Raw genomic sequence first — 23,830 nt, forward strand, 5'->3', positions numbered from 1 at the left:
AGCCATCAACACACCATACATGGGCCAGTGAAAGCATATTAATTGTGGCTGTGGGGAATGTTGCAAATACATGACGGTAAAAGGATTAAAGCAACTATCTTCATGATTATGTCCGTATACTGCGATATGCGTTTTTAACTTTGATGAGTATGAAAGCTTTTTTCTTTACGAGTAGACAAATAAATGCCGTTTGGAACGACAAGCTTTAGGCAAACCCACACAACTTAACTCAGCAGTGCAACTCCAATACACTGAGGGCACAAGAGGCTGGTCCACTCAGCAAAAGGTGTTCAAGAAACCACCTGGCCCCTTCTGGAGAACATTTTTTGTAAATATTGTATAAACCTTGATGCCCATGTAATAGAAACGGGTAATTTGATGGAAAGCTGCCGTGCAGTGCAAAATGTACAAAATAATACCAAACTGGTACCAAGGGCCCTATGATATTTATTGATATCAGTACTTTTTTTTCCCCATTTTTATGCAATTCATATATTTATATAATACCCACCAAAAATGTTCTCCAAATTCCCAAACCCTGAATTTCTTCATTGTGAATCGACATCATTAAAACAATCTAAATTCCTGGAGATACAGTTAGAACAATAAATTCTCTGTTTCTTAAAATTATTTTGCATGCAGTCAACTGCATAATATACAAGCAATAGTTACATTAGGTTTCTTTGGCAGGCCAGAATCCAGCTGGACATGCAGATAAATATTTACAAGGGAAAATTATTTGTCCATTTTACACAAAATATGTTTCTCTTTCTCCTCTCCTCAATGAGAGAAAAGGCATGGGTGCAAATAAATAATTAAATAAATAGATCAATAAATCAATAAGTAAACAGCGACCAGTTCAAAACTGTCCATCATCCTTCTCTGAGTCAGGTGTGACTGGTCTGGAGACAGTGAAAATGTCCTGCCGTTTGATTTTGGTTTTGGGAGCAGAAGTCTGCGGTGGCTTCCTCCTCTCGGACAGAAGTTTCAAGATCTCAGCCACCTGCGACTCCAGAGTGGCCATTCGGCCGCTGAGGGTCTGAATGTCCTCCTTGAGTTCCAGCTTGGTCTCCTGTAGTGTGGTGTGCAAGGCCTGCTCGGGGATGGGGTAGAAGGGGTGTCGCGTCTCCACCGGAGCGGGGCTGTGCTCCAGAGGACTGTGGTCCAGGGGGCTCCGCGCCTCCCCCGCTTTGTCTATGCGCAGGTCGCTCTTGGTAATGCCACTGTCGCAAGACCCCGTCTTGCGCAGGGAGGTCTTCTCGTCCCCCGCGCCGCCCCTGCCCTCCGAGTCCTGGCTCCTGCCGTCGTCTGAGAGGAGCTCCATGGACCCGGCTTTGGAGACGTTGTTCCAGTCCTCCTTCTTCTCCTCGGGGGCCGCCATGTTGTTTTTGAGCCGCATCCAGCCGCGGTTGCTGGCCGGCTTGAGCCGCATGGGGCTGGTGACCTTCAGGCAGTTCTGGTCGGCGACGGTCAGGCTGGGCTTCAGCTCCATGATGTCCCGGTTGTTCTGCTTGCTGGGCTCGCTGGTCTTGATGTACACCAGCGAGTTCTGGATGGGGGTGATCTGGGAGACGGTGACCACGCTGCTGCTGCCGGTGGCGGGGGCCCCGTTCTGCATGGGGTGTGGGTGCTGGAGCGGGTGGTGCTGGTTGGAGTGGGCATTGAGCTGGTGCTCCGCCTGTAGCTGGTTCTTCTCCAGGTCCAGCTGGGTGGAGCCCTGGTTGCGCAGCTCCTTCTGCTGCTTGAACTTCTGGAAAAGCTTCCGGACGGGATGGTCCACCGGGATGGTGAGCGTCACCTCGTTCTTCTGCCGCTGCCTTTCCTCCTCCTCCTTCTTCACGTCTATGATCTTCCTGAATATTATCTAAAAGACACAGAAGAACAAGCTGAATGGTGGAGAACTCTTTCGCCCATACAAAACTTACAAAATCCTTTTCCATGGTATACACAAAAGCACCAAGGCATCTAGAGCTCTTGTAGTACTAGCCTGGAGCTGACCATTGTTAAGTAGGAGCACAAAATAACCTAATACTTCAGTTAATAGCTGCTTGAAAACTCTACAAATGACATAAACAATAAGTTAATAAAAATGGCATATATGTATGGCAGGTATCATCCCCAGTCCCCTTGGGAATGAAAAGAACCAAAACCATGAGATGACAACCTGCCCTTTGGCGCATAGTTTACCACTTAGGAGATGACAGCTAGATCATTTTTTTAGTTACGGCCCTTTTCAAGGACAATATACAGTAAAGTAAAAACTGCAGTGGTTCTACTAGGTTTACTTTCATAGTTGTCATTTCATTGTTAATGTAATCAAAAATACATAGGCCAAGTACATTTACCAACAGAGAAGATAAAGGCAGCAAAAACACATGCACTTTTGTATTACAGTCACCTAATCAGCAACAGTTAACTTTCCTGCAACAGTATATCACATTAATCGCACAGCTACTTTCCATTGTAATGACGTATGCACTCTGCTGTGCTATGTAAATACATGTGAGCAATTACATTGAGTGCAGTGTTAGACAAGTAATAAAATTATTTTTATTTGCATTTCAAAATCGTAGACATTTCATTGACATTATTTAAACTTGTGTATATATTCTTCATTCTCTTCACTGACTGAGAATGCATTGCTAGGCACAGATTCTGCTATTTAAATAATCCTGAGGTCCAGGTTTTGTTAGACAGCCTCACGGGTTCTGAAATATAATGCGGTCATTAACAGAGTGATGTATCTTTTATCATTATGTGCATACTTAATGATTAAACCTGATTTTTCTGAATTGAATTTATTGCTTAATCTCTGCAACATGATGCGAAGAAGCCATATGTTTATCTGCCAATGGACTATTGGCACACTTGTAAATAAAGGAAAATTAATGAGAACAGGTTGAGACCAACGATCTGTTTAAAGGGAAGATTTCTGCCCCATCTGTTTTCAGCGGAACAACTGGCACCGAGGACTTATATTAAATATTCATACAAGCTGGCAATATGAAGTGGTTTACTAGTGTTTATTAGTAAACCATACCAGGTTATGAGGTCTAGATCTCTTTCTAATGTTGTATGGAGTTTAGTAAGGCTTTATGGAGACTCTCTAGAGGCTTGTATTAGTGTGGAGAGGTGTGGATTATTAAAGACTGGAATCCCAAACATCATTAAGCTTTAAGTCTCTCACTCAGTTCTTTATAGTGAAGGAAGACATAATAAGACAGAGCAGCGATGTTCAGTCCTGGTTCTGGTGAGCCACAGCTTCAGTATTTCAGATAGATAGCAGTGCTTGATCTTCATTCCTGCTTGGGTGGTTTTTCTTGTTACTTGGCACTTAAATGATCAATTAAAACATTTACACAGTAAACTCCCCTCACCTGGTTTCTTGGGTAAGAATTGGTTGCTGATATTAAGGCAAAAACAAAAGGGACCCCCAGGACCAGGAATGAAGATCAGTGCTGTATGTCTCATTCCTGTCTTCCTTGACTAAAAAGAGCGTGAGGCTGAACCCTGTGTGCTATATTGGCCACATTGCAATGAGCTGAAGGCCCTGCTACAGGTCTCACAGGCCACAGCACAGTCTACTGTGCAAATGATTTTATGGCAAATATAATCGGACGTCAGCACTTCCTGGGAGGATTGTGGATGGCTGTGCACACACAGAGACTGTAAGATTTGCATATTGCTTCGTCAGAACAACTGTTTGGCTTCAATAACCCCTTTAAACAATGTTTTCCCAAATGGTGTGAAAGATTGAGTGTTTATATTACATTAAAACGCTGTTCTCTAAATGGGACGTGGTGAGAAAGGAAGGAAATGAGCAGTTTTATCACCACAGGCACGTCGAAAGGGCTGTAAGCGCGAAGTGCCGTTGCAGGGAGCCCTGATGAAAGTGGGCCCCCAACCGCCCCGACAACAGGCAAGATGCAGACGTATAAATAGAATAATGGCCATCACGTGCTCTTGTTATGGCAGCACTGTTCCCACTCCCAAGTGTTGTCTTTGGGAAGCCTCTGTTAAATAATACATCGGGCCTCCTGTGCCATTTTACATTATTTAAGCCACTCTCAGCCAACTTACAGAGTCAGTGCTAATAGCTAATTATGCTGTAAACGACAAGAATGAGCGGTGGAGTTGCTTATACCGTTATTTTTATTTGGAGAAGAGGAGGTAGTCCCTGATAGTGAGACTTACTGGGAGCAGTTGTGTATCACTCATGGCTAGACTCCCCTGTTTCTGAAAGGCTGCTACATCAGCTCTGTATTAATGCCCCTTTCTTGTCATCCCGGTGTAATTACTGTGCAGCAGGGAACTACACGTTCTTCAGAAGAGGAGACCCATCAATCAAACGGCTGTGGAAAGGCTGCTATTCTTCTCCTTTAATGTAATTGATTGACTATTCATTAAGAGAATTACGTGTCCTTTTCAACCACTTTTGCTGATCACAAATCTACTTGCATAATACATTATAATAATAGTATATTAAACTGTTGTCCAAGGACAGTGGAATTATAATTTGCACTATAGGAAATCTATTTGTAACTGGGCCTTTTTGAGACAAGAACAGAGTGAACACCGCGTGTTTATCACAGTGTTTCTAAGGAGCTGGGACCATGGTTTCACTTCACCATGCAAATGTGATAGGCGGGGTTCAGAATGACTGAATGTTACTGTAGCTAACAGACACAGTTCTGACACTTGCTTCTTCATGATATCATTAATCCAAAGCCAGAAATAAAAAAAACCCCCAAAAAAAACCACAAGCTAAAATCCAATCACACTCTCCAGATGACACAGTTTCTAAAACACTAACAAAATGTACCTTGCATTACAAAATAACTTAGTAGCAGGCAACTGACTCAATCTCAGGGATGCACTGAAAGAGTGAGGAGAGGTATGGCTACGGTAATGCCTGACGTGATTTTGTCTGAGGACCGTTCCTGCATGCTGAGGGAAGTACTGAAGGACCTCGCTTTCATGCTGAGTAGCCAGAGTGCCGACAATGTTCCACAGCCCAAGTAGAGACAGTTGCAAGAGCCTTTATTTTTTTTGCAATTTAAATTTTTCAAAAGTTAATCTTGCTTCCACGGTTTAACCTGGGGGGAAATGTAGCTTTATCTCTAACTCGCTACTTGGTAAAAAAAAATACCATGCTGTACCATCAAAGTTAAGCTATCACATGCTACTGGGAAATGCAGTTCTGTAATCTAAGAGCTCTGCTGCATGTAGTTCCACTACTCCCCAACACAGTTATTTGCATGTGTGCCACACCATCCCTATGCAGCAAGCATTCCTACCCTGCTGTGAGGCCCTCTGGCTGAATACGAGCAACTAGATAAGGATTCAGGAGCTTTGATGTGTCACTGAGACACAGAGGATGTTCTGGGATGACAAAGTTTAGGATCAGGTGGCGCAGCGGAAAACAAGACTGTGCGAGACTTAGAGACGCTGTGCTTTGCCAGCAGAGAGGCTTTTGATCAGATGTGCTAGCCCACAGTTCAGAACACCAGTTGACTGGATATGCCTCGCCCCATGCAATTACTTTCCTGAGCAATCAAGGGAAGATTCTGGAAAGAGAAGCATTTTCTCAGTCAGCAAGTGCCATATGCCAAAGGAAGTCGAGCGTGGCTTATGGGTCTCGCAGTCTTCAGATGGATTACAAAGAAACACATCAATTATTAACGGCCAAGTTCAGATTCAGAACATTGTTCACATAACCACTGTTCAAAAACAGAATCAGATTTTTAACTAAATGCTTGCAAGCCAAACCACACCATTTGAGCAAATCAATGTCTGGAATGAACCAGCAACCAGCACAGTGAGAACTTCCACACCTATACTGTGCAGTCAGCGTAGTCAACTCAGGCCTTTGACTGCTGAATACGTGGATGAACAAAGCAACCAGGATTCCAGCAGATGACATCATGCAAAACGGAGAGAAAACTAAAAAAAAGGCAGGCTATTTGTAGAAGCAGACTAGTTCAGTAAGGTCCTTGAAGCCTGGATGACAAGTACCTTTCTATAAAAAGCTATTAATTCTCCTCACTCGTGTTAATTGGACTACTGCAATGCCCAAATAAAGATATCTTCCACCAGGAAAAGAGACAAGAGAAGAAAACACTGAAGCCAAAACCTCATCAATAGCCCAGACGGAAACTAATAAAACAAGATGGTGCAGCCAAGTTATTACTCATAAATATTTCAAATCATAAAGTGTGGATTTTAATGGGGACCCATTTCTTATTGTGTGCATGACTCACTTCTCATTTGCCAGGTGTGCGACAGGTGGAACTAGAAATATTTACCCAGAAAGATTTTCAAAGCGATCCAATGACACACTGTTATAGTAAACCAATTAAATACCACTATTTGAGTTCTCTCAGAAGCAACAGTTGAAAACGAGAACAATGAGATTAATAGATTGCGGTGTCTTTGAAATTCCTGTTTTTCTGTCTGTGTGATGGTCCATGATAAACCACATAAAACATCCCAATTTTTTATTTTTATATATGCACTACATATTTTTCTGCCCACTACTCCTGCTTAATGCTCATTCCTTGAATGCACCATGGCTATTTGTGGGAGTACCAGAAAGCCACATTTTACTCAGCCACTTTACTTTCTCTACCAAAGATACAGAAAGTCACACAGCACCAGGAAACACTCTCTAACTTGGATTTAGCAGAGGTGAGGTTCCTCAACCAAGGGAAAGAGTGGGGCAGTGGCTGGGGCAACACTGATTCATCCCAGTAGTCATCTACTGACCTAATTACACTTCCAACCCCACCTCCATCTGTCCTATTTTAGTACAAGTCTTCACAGAACACCATGTAATATGTCCTGAAAGTGAGAGGTGCTGTGTAGGTTTATCATGGTTAGCGGAGTAAGAGAAAAGTTTTGCTTTGTTCTGACAGGAAGGCTAGCAGTTTATAAGTTCACAAGAAAACAGTGGATTCAGATTTGCATCCCTGGCACAGTACATTGGTGCTGTGAGAGACTGGGAATCTCTGCAGTGTAAATAGAGATGGGCAGCCTGTAGCCTAGTGGCAATAAGCATAGCTGTTGGGCTCTTGAGCAAGGCCCTTAACCCCACTTCAGCTAAATAACTGTAATGTAATGTAACGTAATGATTAAAATCGCATAGGCTAGCAAACCATTTTTTTCTGTACTGTACTTGTAGTTCTATTTCCTTGTTGTGGGTTTCTATGTTTTTGTTTACTTTGCCTTTTAAACAGACCTTTTCCTGCTTCTCTCATACCATGCCGTGAAGTCAATTAATCACAAATGAATAGTGACATTACTCAAAAAGCAAATTACTTGCTAAATATAATACATGCTTAAGTCTCCAGACTTCAGACTATATAAAGCCCTTCCAGGGACATAATGTACTTACTATTTTGAGCACTGAGACTTTGATTGGCATCATTATTCAAACATAAACTGAACTACAGTACAATACCTCACACTCTTCAACTAAAACACAAAATAGACCAAAGCCATGACACATAGTTAAATATGTAAAATAACATACAAAAAAAACGGCAAGGCACTTCAGAAAAAGGATGCAAAATTGTTATTGTTTGGCTATATCATGATAGAAAAGCATAATGTTAAAACCTCACAATAAGCGCCTATTAATTGCCACAGGCACCTCTCCATTTAGATAATAATTTATACTATTTGAACCAAGGTAGCATTCTTTATTTTACTGTTTACAGTACCTTAGTCTTAGGCCAATTAGGACTTTTTAAAAATCGCTTCAAGACAAGAGGCCAGACAAAGAGAGGGAAACATAATGATGCGACAGTACACTGATTCCGACCACATTCAAGTTTCGGTTATTCCTATGTTAATGTTAAATTCAGTTACAAAGATGCCTCATTACATCCAACAGAGTTAACGGGGGTTATGTTTCCGCCCCATTCCGTCTGTCCGAATGCTTGATTTGAGAGTTATGAAAATCTGTGCATCTTCTAATGTGAAAGGCATGGAAGAAATGGGTAATGAGTGCCATTTCCAGGTTTATCTACTGTGTTTGGATCATACAAAGACATGGCAAAATATACTGTACATAAGCTTGTATTGGGCGGCACGGATGGTGCAGTGGGTAGCACTGCCGCCTCACAGCAAGGAGGTCCTGGGTTCGAATCCCCGTCGGCCGGGGCCTCTCTGTGCGGAGTTTGCATGTTCTCCCCGTGTCTGCGTGGGTTTCCTCCGGGTACTCCGGTTTCCTCCCACAGTCCAAAGACATGCAGGTTAGGCTGATTGGAGAGTCTAAATTGCCCGTAGGTGCGAGTGTGTGAGTGAATGGTGCGCGTGCCCTGTGATGGACTGGCGACCTGTCCAGGGTGTATTCCTGCCTTTCGCCCAATGTATGCTGGGGTGGGCTCCAGCCCCCCTGCGACCCTGATCAGGATAAGCGGGTTCAGATAATGGATGGATGGATGGATGGATGGATAAGCTTGTATTTGAACTATATGCATAAAACATACAGTGCAGTTCCTAAGTATTTGGGCTATAATACAATTTCTGTTCTTTTGGCTCCGTACTCCAGCACATTAGATTTGAACTGAAATAATGAATATGAGGTTAACGTGGAGGGAGTGCTTTGATTCTTGGGCAGTTCCTTTTAGGATCTATAGCACATACATCTCTGCAGGCTCTTATGTACTTCTTAGCAAACAGTACCCTGTTTTTACTGCTAACTAGTGGTTTACATTTTGCAGTGTACGGTATCTGCAGATTTGCAGATACAGTACTTTGCAAAAGTCTTAGGCAGCTGTATAACATTCTGTACAGATAAGATTAAATGAAAGGTCCTAAATAAACATACTTTACATTACATTTTAATAATTTGGCAGAGTAGTTAAAAACTGAATCAAATCAATATTTTTTGTGACCACCCTTCGGCATTAAAAGTGCATCACTACTCTGAGATACAGAACTGCAGGACAGCGTTGGCTAAGACAATTAGCAGGGAGGTTGTTCTAAGCATGTTGGATAACTTGCCACAGTTCTTCTGCAGACTTTGCTTCTGATCTCAGACAGCCTTGATCAAGTTTTTATGTAAAAAGCAGTCAATTGCTTACAATATGTTACTTTTTTTCATTAAATACAAAAATGATTAATTTTACTCTCCTAGCATACACTCACACAATATACATACTTTTTTTCATTAAATACAAAAATGCTTCTGTAAAATTAAATCTTTTGGAAAATGATTTCATTTATTCATTCATTATCTTAACCCGCATATCCTGATCAGGGTCGCAGGGATGCTGGAGCCTATCCCAGCATACATTGGGCGAAAGGCAGGAATACACCCTGGACAGGTCGCCAGTCCATCACAGGGCACACACCATTCACTCACACACTCATACCTATGGGCAATTTTAGACTCTCCAATCAGCCGAACCTGCATGTCTTTGGACTGTGGGAGGAAACCAGAGTACCTGGAGGAAACCCACACAAACACGGGGAGAACATGCAAACTCCACACCGAGAGGCCCCGGCTGACGGGGATTCGAACCCAGGACCTCCTTGCTGTGAGGCGGCAGTGCTAACCACTGCACCATCCGTGCAGCCAAAATGAATATTTGGAAATCTCAACTGTGTTCTTTTATACTATAACACACCAAAAATGAACATATATATAATAAAGTCAAGGGTGCCTAAGACTTCTGCAAGGTACAGTACGTTTGTGAAGTCTTCTGTGGAGAGTAGTCACCGACATTCAGCCTCCTGAAGATTGTTTTTTATTCATTATGGCGAGAATTAATTCTTAGCATATCAGCCTTGCAATTACTGAGCTCACCAGTCTATTTTCTTAATGATGTTCCAAACAGTAAAAGCTTCCTAATACCTGCACTAAAGAAGTGATTAAATACACCCGACTAATTAGAAACAGCTGAGAAGCCAACTGTCCAATTGCTTTTGGTCCCTTAAAATGCAGGGTGGGGGGGTGGCGCTGTGTTTAGAAAGGGATGTATACTTCCGACAAAGATACCCTCAAATTAAAGCTGACAGTCTGAACATTTATCTTACAATATAAATGCCTAAAATAATTTTACTTATGATATCAGCAGACATTTCAACAAGTTTGTCACAAAGTTCATTTGTACACTATTCCAACCTGAACGGCACGGGCAAAATTACATTACACATGAATGAATACACATGGATGCACATTAATTTCAGATGCATACAACTTCATTTAGGATGACTGCTTGAATGCTGAAGAAAACATCTAACAATTTGAAATGAGTGTTTGTGAACTCGGTAGGTAAATGACTGGTGAAGGGTTTTGATGGCTGTTGGTATCCAGTCTATGCACAAACGCTCGTTCCCTCTTCATTATATTATAATTGAGTCACAAAGAGCAACTTTTTTTTTGTTGAGCAGGAGGGAAATTAATTTAATTACTGGCAGCTGAAGTACAGAGCTGTGCAAACTCAGCATGTGTAAGCACTTACAGACCATAGCATTCATGGCAGCGCAAACATCTCCTTCAACCTCCTTTCGCACACAATGCTTGTGAAAAATGAAATGCTGAAATGATTTACAGTCATTTCTCTTTTAATTCTTGCTTAATGTGCTTTGTTCCTTCACGCTAGAGTCGTAGAAATACAAGTCGCCACAAACCTGTCAGCTGTGAGGAGTATGAAATATCAAAGGTAATGGTAATGGAGAGGCCATAAGGTGCTTGGGAAACCACATGGTAAAATGTTCACTGTAGTGTTAAATTATCTCTGATGAATTTTTACTCCACGAGCATACACTCACACAATATACATATAAACAGAAGATTTTACCGCAGTATTAACAATTCAAGGAAGTCTCAAAGAAAGAAGCCATGTAAGAGCAAGCTCATTTGTATCATAAAGCAGTTTGTTCTTCCACTTATTTTCCTACACTGTATACTATTCTGCATGATGGGCATCATATTTATTAACTTGATTGCTGGATTTCAATGGTTAATTATGTATCATATGGACACAGTGTTCGATAGTTTCAACATAATAATATCATATCAAGTAGATGTGGATGGAATAGTGTAAAATCAGTAACAACACAACTTAATCCTACACTGTTCTTCACATATGTCCTACTAGTGACAACTGTCACCAAAACAGCTTTGTAGATTTGTTTGTCACATACCTGCCAAGGTCTTTTAGACCTGTTTCAACCTCAGTAGTACAGTAACAATTATATATTGGTATTGATGTAATCTGTACCTGCAGTATGCATCAAGTTACATTAACTGAAAAAAAAATGTCTGAAAGTATTACAGCAATAACATGCTTAATGTCTGAGCATACTTTAAACTCATACATTTACAGTATATCACTGAAAGGTTCAACAAGATACTACCTCAATATCTGATAGACTTTTCAATGTTTAAATACAAATGCATATTTATTTTACATCGGCATTTACACGGATTCCAAATGTTACAGTTATGCATTACTTATTTATTTTGTATATCGTCTTATTCAACGTGATTGATCCCTTCCAAGTTCATGTACTCATATGAAAATGAGAATTAGAATAAAAAGCTGTTAAGAAAGAATATATATTCACAAAATAACTGGCTTCTTCATAAGATGGTAAATCACTTCAGTAATTTTTTTGGTTTTAAACATTCAAGACACAAGAAGTCTCTCAGGACCTGTCACTATTAATTTATTTTTTCTACATATTTTCAGCCTCAATTTTCCATTTGCATTCGGAGCCTATTGATATTCATTTCACATGTAACCGGCAAACAGTTCATGCACAAAAAACCAAGAACTTTCTAAATGAACAAATAAAGGGAAATACTTTAGAATCGAGGTGCTAGCATTTGAAATGTGGGTTTGACATACAGTCTACCATGCTGGTGACACAGGCATCACACAAGCAATTACCTTCAGTTTTTTGTAGTAATGTGGGGTATGAAACATATTTTTAAACTCTGTGATTGATTTATGAACAAAACCAAAGGTAATACCATGAGACCAGTTAATAAGATGGCTACCCGTGTATGACAGTGCATCTACTCCAATTGCATTAATCCCGAGTGGCTTTCTGCTATCAGTTAGCAAGGCGGCTATCCCCCAGCGAATGTACTCATGTTTAATTATTCCTGAGTGGCTTTCTGCTTGTTAGCTGTTAGAGCAAAATTATTAATAAGAAATTAAGTTCCGCATGCATGGAAACACGTTCAGAATTGGCACGTTTGGAATATTGTTCCGGCACATGAATGTGGTCACTGTCGTTAGTTGAATATTCCATATGCTCACACCTATAGTTGGAGGAACATCATTAATATTGTTCATTAGGACATAGAAGGACATACAGTAGAAGAGACTGTGAGGTGAATAATCTACAAAACACGAAAACACATCTCACGTGAACTACTGTACACTCAGTGGCCGCACTATTAGGTACACTGGCTCATTAATGCAAACGGATTGCTCTTCCAAACAGTGAATCTTTTGGCTACAACCCATATACTACATAAAGCGTGCAGACATGGTTAAGAGGATGGGCAGCACAGGTGTCTGCACCAGAAAGTCCAGAGAACAATCAGAGAAAAATACCCTCCTTCCACCTACAGTATAATGGGTACTGTGGCAGGACACACACCACATATAGTCCTGCCTGTCATCACTCCACACCAGATGGCGTGAGCAGGAGACCTGACAACTGTATTGGTATTTCCACTGATGGAACTTGACTGTGATCCTCCAACACCAAGCCAAAGTAAACAAGTAGGACTGCAAACAAGCTGTGGATCATCACTAAGGCCGCCACTGTGGCCACATCATTGTCAGCATGTTTGCACGGGCCATATGATGCTGTCGTGAGGCTAAAGCACACAGACAACATGCACAGAGGCGTTCTTACATCCGCTTCTTATATCCGGGGTACAGCCGTTTACTGCACAGCCCAGTGTGCATCCTTAGCCGGCTGCGATTCCTGTGGTCTTTTCCGCTATTCCTTTTGGAGTGTGTTGTGTGATTGGCAGGCTTATTTCAAGCATTTTGGTTTCCAGTTAAGGTATATAGTACCTCTGGTGCTTAAAGCCACTCGCAGCAGGAGCAGGCAGACACGGGAACCCCAGTGGGATGAATCGTAAACTCGGGGGTTTAATGAGACCGGGCAGTAATGTAGTATCCTGCTTAACCAGCTATGGCAGAGAGGAGCAGTGGCTGGAGGCTAAGAGCCCGAGAGGGAGGCTGCTTTGCTACAGCGCTGTAACCAGTTCCCCAGCCTGATACTGGTGAGAGCTTCCCCCTGAATGTGGTCAATAAGAAGACTGCTGTCAAACCTCTGCTCTCTTTTTAGGGGATTATCCCTTCTCCTCATCCACCTCCTAGCTGTCCTTCTCGTCCACCTCCTTGTTGTCCTTCTCGTCTGTTTCTCGTTATTGCTGAGGCAACGCTGCTAGAGATAGTGATGATTTGCTTCCATTAGTTGACAAAGCTACGATTGGAAAGTAAAAAGTTTACGCTATTAAAAAAAGAACAACAGTGGCTGTGGTATATAATGTGAAATGCTTTTATCTAAAAGCATTCCTGAGGTCTGTAAACAGATAGCAGTCAAAGAAGGACCAAAAATAATTTGCGCATTACAGCATAACATCTTCAGCAGCCTCCATTATTCTTGGTCTGGGTTTGTGATTCAGTTAGCACAACATGCCATAATTGAATTCAAGGCAAATGTACACTGTAAAGACACAATTAGAGAGTCTGAATGCAGAATGTTCTGGATCAATTTTATAATCCATAAGTGTTTCACAGTGTTTGCTCACAATGAAATGGCTGATAGAACAGAATCCAAAGATGCTAGTTCTGTAATGCTAATCAGAGAGGCAATTGAACTGTTGAGAATACTTAATGCATTTAATTAAAAATAAAGGAGTAATAAAACTAAAGGAATTGTTTTTCCCCAAATAATTCCAGAGCAGATTCAATCAACACTTGTACTTAATAAATAAGAGTGAAGTAAACTTTTAAATAAAACTTATCCAAAATATTTTTTTCCGAATTTTGGTGATGATTTGAACACAACAAGTCAAAATATCTACTTTCTATAATGTAATTTGCGGGGATTAGGTCACTGAAATTTTCCTGTTGATTAGGTCACTGAAATTTTCCAAAACCTGGAGAGAATGCTGAAAACAAAGGTAGATTATGTAAATTAGGCCAATTAAGTAAAAAATGATAATAAACGATTTGTTATTTAGCTGATGATTTTATCTAAAGCGACTTACAGTTGATTACACTAAGCAGGGGACCCCCCCTGGAGCGTGTATTTACATGCCTCCTTCCTATTGGCTGTAGGGATGGAGGAGGAGTGGGATTTTGGAGAAGCGCATATTTTTAAGACACGCGGCAGAAGCCTGGGAATGCTTTTTTAGGAGCAGACAGGCAAATTTATTTTTAATAAATTGCTTTCTCTGACCTGCAAACACGGCTTTTTGGAATCTTTATACAGTATGTTCGGTGTTTGTTTTCTCCCAAGTTATTTATTTTTGCCCGTAGCACTGGGCAGTTCATAGTATATCAACTAGCTCTGTACACTGGAGATAATTTAATTGTACTGTCAATCTAGCTACTTCCTCATAGATTCTCCCATTTAGGTCTTCAGCTTTTCAGTGTATTCTACTGGTGTTCTCCCTGCATGCAGTCCCGTGACCACATCACAGGCCAATAAAACAAAACACAACATGCCTTTGTCATTGGCACTAATTATCCTCTTGGCACTTTCCATTTGCTTTTGAGAACATGGGAACTCACTGTATTAAAGTAAATCCATCATAAATGCATTTGAAGTTTAAACTGAGTGACGATATTAAGCATTAACAGTCTCATCTGTCAGTAACCTTTCCTCTAGGGTCCTCATCGCACTTGTCCCTGCGTTCAATTTGCACTTCATTGTGCCTCACTCTGGATAAGAGCATCTGCCAAATGCCTGTAATGCAATGCTTTGTAATGTCAGGGAAAGGCTAAACAATCTGCATTCCACGTGACGACTCCCAGTGCATCCCTGTGGTGACTCAGCGCCAAAGCCCTCTGTCCCACTTCAGTCAAAATAACAGGAAGGGAGACGACGCTCCTCATCCCATTCGAAGCATGAGGTTAAAAGCTTCAAGGCGATATGCTTAACGGGCTGAACGTTTTCCATTTCACAACTTTGAAATAGGTTTCGAGGCTAAATGAAATGAATGAATCTCTAGGTCCAAGATGGACCCACAAAAGCCAAAAACTACGCCAAAGTGCTGAATCAGATGCTTTCAATTAAACACATGCATTATTAACCAAATAAGGGTCCATCTTAGCACTTTCATCACTCTCACGGTGAGGTTGCATCTTGTTTAGAAAATGGCGGCTGAAACACCCACACCTGCATTTCAGACACAGACAAGGAGGAATGCACACTCATCTCTCATCATTACCCACCAGACACTGCTCTGCGGATGTTTTCTTTCTTTTGGTTGAGGTTGTCTTGAACTTGATGCCAGACAGCCAACCCCTGCATGGATAGCATGTCTACAATCAAGTGGAGCTGTATTCATCAGAAGAATTCAACTTTCATGTTGGATTCTTCTGATGAATACAGCTCCTCTTTTGCGGCTTTTCATAGTCAGCTAGGAGAGAACCGTAAACTCATCTCCCGCCATCATTTCTTTCCCCTTGGGAAGGTGGACATCATGACTTCTAAAGTTTACACTAAAATAGAGTAGTTTCACAAACGGCAATAAAAAAACTGCAGGCGCACGGACACGTCCTCTATCTGGGGACCTCTACTACCAGGAACCTGTGAGCTTTCTCTACCCATCTCTACAACAGACAGTGATTCCTGTGCAGTAATACAATAATAAGGCTGGACAGAGCTCAGAGTGGAGCCTCCAGGTGAAATTGCTTTTTAGTGGTTTGTTGAGGCTTGAAAGCGCCATTCTTACAAGCAATGAACCACTTCAGGGTCAGAGGGGCTTTGGCAAAAGACACCGGGCCATTTAAACTATGGTACGTTTAACCAACAGGGAGGCAGAAGTGATTCAAGGGTATGGCTGAGAAATGGAAGCCCTAAGAGCTGGATGGGTCTCGCTGGAAGGGTTGTCTAGGAGCCAGTCTGCACTGAATCGAGAGAGACAGGAGCAGCTGGAGTCATTAGAGTCCATTTGGACCCACAGTATCCACTCATGGGTTAATTTACAAAGCGCACAGTAGAGGCCTGTTTTACTCTTAATGATCTACTGTATGTCCAAACGTACATCCTGGCAGTCATAATAGGAGCATAATAAAAAGCAAGGTGGCTCTGAACACACCAGTCTAGTACTGTCTGAATGAAACAGTGCTACCCTAAGTACTACCCACATTACATGTATTGATTGCTGTGGTTAAAAATGTATACATTTACATTTTGTGGACAAATAGCTGACTTAATGTAATACTAATTCCATACACCTTTAGTGCAGTTATAAATCACGGAGTTGTTATAAATGTTTAATTTGCTATTAATAACTATATTATACATCAGTAAAAACACAGTGACTGTAATTAGAAATAAATATAGATATGCAAGTTAATATTTTAGTATGGAGGTGAAGAATGTGGCTAACTCCACAGAAAGTTATGATACAATATTTAGGTAAGAGTATATAACAGCGATAGTGTACATTTTAATAGAGTTGGATTTATAATATGAAATCCTGGCTCCTTTCAAAATATTTAATTTACATCTATTTAATTATATTGTTTATGTAATATCAAAAAGGAAAAAAGGAAAAAATAAACAAATGGAACACACACAAAAAATATGTTTAAGAAAGTTTAAGGCACTTATGGATGATTCATTAAGCAAAAGTAAAAAAAAAAGTAAAATCCTAACCTAACATGTTACTGATACAGCAAAGAAAAACTCTTGGACCTAGCTCTGAAACTTTAAGCCCTGTGAATGAACCATAATAAATAACAGTCTTAAGAGTTTGCATGGACCTCTAACTCCTCTTCCCTCCCTTCACTTTTAAACAATGGATGAAAATAATACTTGACGTCATACTGGATTAAATGCTTCCATCACAGGCATTGGCTGCTGTGTGTCAGTAGTGAATGGAAAGGAAATCTAGTCACTGATAAGGTACTTGAGAGCTCTCACTGTGATCACATCATTGATTAGTGATGATTGAAGAACACTACAAAAGGCCTGCTCTTAGGGATCATCGCTCTCATCAAAGGAAATCTACAGGCGAGCCTAAGCCCTTTAGCCTTTAATGTCTACAGCAGCCTAATTTTCAATTTGAACACAGCTGGTATGAACCAATTATCTCTTTGAGAGAGAGGCTTGGAGTCATTATTTTGAATTACAAAGGGAGAAATCATGTCAGTGCTCATGTAAAGTTACCTTGACCATCATCCACAAAAAATATCTGTGTGTTTATGGAGGAGAAGAACTTTCAGATTGGCATTTCAGACACATTAGCAAGTAAAAACTGGAATCCATTGATTGACGTTCTGACCCCGCTTTCAGAAGTTCCTCTCTAGGAAGTGAAGTATGGAATTTCAATATGTTATTGTGAACCAAAGTATCCCTGATGCGATGCGTCAGACGGCAGGAGTGGGAGATCGCAGTTCACGGAGTCCGTCTGCGGTTCAAAGTTCTGCCGCTTCGAAATACCGTTGCTTGTTTTCTCGTACTGCATGCTGCTCTACCCCACCACCCTCACTGCCACGATTTTGCTTCTGAAGGGAGATTTGATTTATCGCTGTGTGGTAAACGGGGGCAGAGACTGCAGGAGAAACAGTTCTGATGCAAGCACAGGAGTACATGACTTCAAAGTAGGCTGCTGGGTACCTCACTGGGGAAAAAAGTATCTCTCGTGGCACATCAATAAGCAGTGCGGTCTCAAGCCCATGCCAGTGGCAACTGTGGCTAGCATCCCTGCAGGGACGGTGCAGAGACAACTGCCTACACATATGGGAGGGATTCAGTTGGTGGGGATAGCAGTTCATTGCTTGAGTGACCCCTGTTGGCCAACCGGCCATTTCTCTCTATGCAATTGTATGATTGGGTCTCCTCTGCCCCCACTCTGCGCATGCATGGCTTGTGTCTAGGGTGTGAAGAGAAGCAGCACAATGTGTTTTGGAATAGTGTATATGGGCATACTTAGTTTGCAAATTGGACATTCCAAATTCGGGTGGCATTGGATATGCCAAATGAAAAATTAAAAAATCTCTTCTGCTTCCATTAAATGTTTCCCCAAAGGCCTGTCAGAATGAATCATTCAATATATTGTGCCAAAAAGCCATCACTTCAAACATTTTTGCAACTAATCTAATTTGGTCACGCAAATGCTGACTCAAGTGGCGGCACGGATGGTGCAGTGGGTAGCACTGCCGCCTCACAGCAAGGAGGTCCTGGGTTCGAATCCCCGTCGGCCGGGGCCTCTCTGTGCGGAGTTTGCATGTTCTCCCCGTGTCTGCGTGGGTTTCCTCTGGGTACTCCGGTTTCCTCCCACAGTCCAAAGACATGCAGGTTAGGCTGATTGGAGAGTCTAAATTGCCCATAGGTATGAGTGTATGAGTGTGTGAGTGAATGGTGTGTGTGCCCTGTGATGGACTGGCGACCTGTCCAGGGTGTATTCCTGCCTTTCGCCCAATGTATGCTGGGATAGGCTCCAGCCCCCCTGCGACCCTGTTCAGGATAAGCGGGTTCAGATAATGGATGGATGGATGGAAATGCTGACTCAAGGTTCAGCTCAAATTCAGAGATGGACAGATTAGGTAAACTAACACTATTGTGCCTTTGGCTGCATGTGTGCGTAAACTTGTGTGCGCATGTGATGTTTTGATTGAGTAGTCACATGTGAGCGAGTGAGAGTGAGAGAGAGAGAGAGTGTTTGTGTGTGTGTGTGTGTGTGTGTGTGTGTGTGTGTGTGTGAGAGAAAATATACAGTATGTTGTGTATATCCATGTGCATGTATGCCTGTGTGTAAGAGCTCCCATGTGGGTATACATTTTTGTTCATTCATTTTGTGGCTGGTACAATAAAATGCAGGCTGTGGGAAACAGTTGGACTCGTCTTATAAATCATGCCTTGAAGTACAGCTGCCATGCTATGACAGCACTCATTTTCCAAGAAATGAACACTTCAAATAAATCACAACATCAGCAGCTGATATATCTGTCTATTAACTTCCCATCTGCGACTGCTTTCAGTCCTTCAGGAAGAAAGATCTGAACAGACAGTGAGTGACCTGATCATAGCCAAACTACTGCAAAGATGGGAACAGATTAAAAAGTTTAGCACCAATTAGAGCAGAATTTCCCCCGCCAAAATGACGGGAAAACCAAATTAGTGGGTGATCAGTTCTGACCTAAATGCTCTTCATCATCTTGCTGATGTGTGTGACAAGTTATTATTCTCAATTTGTGACTAATATGATTAAGGCGAAGCTAAGGATTCAATGAAAGCTGACCAACCATCTCATCTCAATTCACTGGCTTGGAACTGACAGCAGCTTTGTCATGTCATTGAGCTCCACACCTTAACACAGAGAAACTGTCATCAGCATTGCCTTTGAAAATTGCTATAAAATTATAAAAAAATGAGCATAAGATTGCTGGATCAAAGAAAATCTTTCGTGCAAATCGCAAAATCCAACCACAAGTGTTGTCTGAGGATTCTGTCATTAATACACAGCCCACACGACAGACCAGCTGAGGTAAAATAACAAAATCGATGCCAAAGGCTACGATGATGCAACAGTCTACAATAAAGATTCCTCCTTAATAATTCCCTCATATCTCAATGCGGTGCAATCCAGAACACCAACCAAAAGCTAGTCCTGTGACACAGAGATACCCAGCACAGGAGCAGGAATGTGACTCTCAGCTCTGGCTGGGGCAGTGCAGTAAGACTGGGGATAGAATGGAGCAGACAGACTGTGAACGTACCCGTTTGCGCAGGTTGCAGGTGAGGATGAGGTTGCGTGAGAAGGAGTTGGCGAAGGCGGTGTAGAACTCCAGCACCTTCAGCAGAGCCTCTCTCTTGATGACATGCAGGTCACAGTAGGTCAGGGCCCGGACATTGGCACACGCATGGGCCAAGGTTGTTTCCTTCCAGAAGACGTCCCCAAAAACGTCCCCTTTACCTGGGAGGGGGAAGAATTTTCTTTCTTTAGTGAAGAATTTTCTCTATCCACATCCTCATAATCAGCATATTCCTGGTGTAGAAGAAAATTCCTTGATTCAAATTGTTTTAGAAAGGACCACTGTGATAAGGGACTCTTTATTACATGCAGCCTGGAGAGAATTGACAAAACATCAGCACGCTGCATTCTCTGAAACAAAGCAACATGCTCTCTGATATACACTCAGTGACCACTTTACTAGGTAGACCTGTACACCAGTTTGTTAAGGCAAATATTTTATCAGCCGATCATGTGGCAGCAACTAAATGCATAAAAACATGCTGACGTGGTCAAGAGGTTCAGCTGTTTTTCACACCAAATGTCAGAAGAGGGAAGAAATGTGATCTAAGTGACTTTGACCATGGAATTATTGTTGGTGCCAGACAGGGTGGTCTGTGTATGGCCTGGATTTTCACACACAATACTCTCTAGAGTGTGCTGAGAATGTTGCAAAAAACAAAAAACATCCAGTGAGCAGCAGTTCTGCGGGCAAAAATGCCTTGTTAATGAGAAAGGTCAGAGAAGCTAACAGCTTCTTGAATTTCATAATCTGCATGTCTTAAAGCCAAATAGAGTAAAAATATAGTTTTTAAGCTTTTAAATGCAAGACGTCAAAGTGAAAGTAACACCAGAGTTGTGCATTGTTTGGAGGCTAGCTGGCTTGTCACTGTTCACCAGTCACAAACAACCACATCATATTTATCATACGGCTGGGCAAAATGACTTACATGACTGTTGATGAACAAACATACACAAACACACATGCGATTGCTAAAAAGTAATCCAAATACAAAAAAGTGTATGTAGTCTTTCACAATGGAAACCAATGTAGGAAGGCAGTATAGCAATGGTCACAGAACTGTACCAGTCACTCAAGGTTGCAGGCTTGAATCCTACTTGGGGCACTGCCAGAGTACCCCTGAGCAAGGCAAGGCACTTAATCTGAATGGCTTCAGTAACATATGCAGCGGTATTATTAGATTGCATGTATAAATGTAATCTAAACTGCTCTGGGTAAGAGCACCTGATAAATGGCTAAATATAATGTAATTCACACACTTAAAACAAGGTTAACATACTGTAATTCCCCATCAGGGAATTGAAAAAGTGCAGCAGTTTATCAATGTTACGTCAACAATGAAGCTACAAGCACCATTATTACGTGTTACATTCACAAAACGTTTCATCAAAACCATTCTTTACATCTCACTTAAGAAAAAGCAATTACAGGGAAGTGGGTGAGCTATTCATGCCGGACATAACTGCGCACGCAGACACATTCGCAATGTTTTGACCACTTGAAGCATCAGGAATACTCCATGTACTTAGTGCTAGCAAACTGGTCTGTAAAACCACTGCATGTCATTGCAATCTAAGTTCCAATGGGAAACTGCGATCAGATTGATTTAACAGTGAGGCAAGAAATAAACCCGGCTCATAGCCGCCTGGAAGTGGTTTATAGTGACTGCAGAGAATAAAAATAAGCCAAATAACATTGCAGAGGGAGATATAAGTCTTGTGACTATAGTTCTCGGGCAGGCGTTCTGGACTCAACCCTGTAAAACCCCCATATCTCACAGTGGAGGCGCCGTGCTTCTGCAGTCTACAAATCACAGGCCATGCCACAAATCCCATCCCAGGCTGGTATCAACTCAGCTTCTGCTGAAAGGAGTCCTCCTCTGGAACTCATGGGAGAAAGGAACCAAACTCCATGCAGGCCACGGTAACAAGAGTTGAGAACTTGGAAGGACGGCTTTGAAAGTTGGCAGGTGGATGGGCATGGCCGTGCGTGTCAGAAGGCTCTTACGAGAGGCAGTCACTCCTTTAAGATGGAGGCAGCAGAACATGCTGATGCAGTCTCTGACAGTTCCTGGAATGGGACTGGCTGGAGCCAGGGAGAGCCACCCTCCAGCATGCATCCCATCAGCCAGTGGGGATAATTGAACGGCTCTGCCGGTTCGGTAGCTGAAAATTCTTGGAAATGCTGCAGGCTAATTGGCTCAAATCATCCTCATTTTATTGAACCTGCCATTCTCTGGCGTGGAAGCCATAATTATACACAGGTGAGGGGAGTGAGGTGGCCTCTCCTGCTGAGGGGAAATGGGTGAGCAATGAAATCAACAGCACCATCTAATCGAATGCGATTAAACACCATAACAGTCAAGTTCTGCCACCTCCTTAGAAAATCATTTAAATTTGGTATAGCACATGCATACAAATGCGTTAAAGGCCATTATCCTAAATACGGAAGCTGTTTTGCTGGTGCCTCGCAGAAAATCAATCTAGAAAGAACCCAAATTAAGAGACTTTTTGTAATTTCTGAGATGGCAGGTTTGGCCATTCAATCTTTATTACCTTGAAAGAACTGTCGACATATTGTGTGAGAAAAATACAGTGGGCTTGCCTACAGGCATTCACAGCTTATACTGACTGGTAGTCAGCCCAGATGTTGTTGGTTGCCTTCGTTAGGGTTGTTTATAATGACACAGTCAGATGTGCCTTGAGGGACAGACCCACATTAAAACTGCGTGAGGTTTGGCTCTCCAATACCCAGTGGACCTGTATTAGGATTTTTTATTTTTTGTCATCCTATTTCCTGATCAACAGATGAATAAAACAACTATTAGCCAGTCTTGCTGTATTTTTACTTTTATAAAATTAACATCACTAACATTGGCTCTGTGCTACAACGACAGATTCCATGAAACGATGGACACGATGGGGTTAAGTTGGAAACATGCAAATAAATTCTCAGAACAGAAGCGGACTTTCCCTTTCAAGGCTGCACCTACAATCTCACCACCCCTCATTTCTGGGCACACCGTTTGTCTTGGCTTTCAGCAGACTTAAAAGCAAATGGCTGACATTCATGTCTGAATGCAGCTCATTAAGTCTGTTTGTTTTAGCTTCGTTTTAGGTTACTAAATCACAACCTTCTTCAAGCCAATTTGCCAGATTTAAATGTATCTCAACATTTTATATGAAGCCAGGCTTGTCTGTCATCACAGGACTCCCAGTGAGACATGTAACATGGTGTACACACTCATGTACTCAAGCATGAAATACAGTAAACAGTACCAGCACACCCACATACAGTGCAGACACACACACAGGGACACTCATTATGCAGCTACACAGGGTCACAACTCTTTCCTAGAATGGGGTCTTTGTGTATTAATCTGCTGCTTCACACCGGAGGCAGCCCTGTCACTGCTCGTGGAATACGAGATGGGGATTTTTTCCCTCAGTGGGTGGACCCATTACTGTGAATTTCTCCTGTCAGGAGACAGGAGGAAGCCTCCAAATTGCCTGCATAATGTGGTGCAGCACTGACAGACCGGTGTGTTGGAATGGGAGCGGGCTACTGGAACTCATATCATGTCATATCGTCTCATATTACTGTGGATATGGCATCCAATGGGCTACAATACTACGAGATGATTCATAATGTGATGTTAAATAATTCACCGCCAAAATATCATTTGGAAAACATATTCCTGAACTTTGGATGAGAAACTAGTTATCAAGAGAGCATAAAAATGAGCAAGATTTAAGATAACTGGAAGAAAGTCCAGATGACTGAGTATCTAGAGATAAGAGTTGATGAAACAGTCATCAAAGAGCCAGAATAAAATAACATCATCATCAGTA

General features: G+C 41.8%; 1 protein-coding gene across 2 annotated transcripts in view; it reads right to left on the reverse strand.

Moving 5' to 3' along the window:
- Window positions 1-859: 859 nt before the first annotated feature.
- The window catches only part of kcnh5b (potassium voltage-gated channel, subfamily H (eag-related), member 5b), a 79,951-nt gene continuing 56,980 nt past the window's right edge, over window positions 860-23,830 (reverse strand). For both annotated transcript variants that reach the window (XM_061254090.1, XM_061254082.1), the window contains 2 exons: window positions 19,944-20,140; window positions 860-1,864 (listed from right to left, as the gene is read on the reverse strand). In XM_061254090.1, the coding sequence (XP_061110074.1) occupies window positions 860-1,864; window positions 19,944-20,140 (1,202 nt within the window). The remainder of the gene's footprint in view (window positions 1,865-19,943; window positions 20,141-23,830) is intronic.

This window comes from Conger conger, chromosome 1, assembly GCF_963514075.1.
Source record: "Conger conger chromosome 1, fConCon1.1, whole genome shotgun sequence".
Classification (NCBI taxonomy): Eukaryota; Metazoa; Chordata; class Actinopteri; order Anguilliformes; family Congridae; genus Conger; species Conger conger.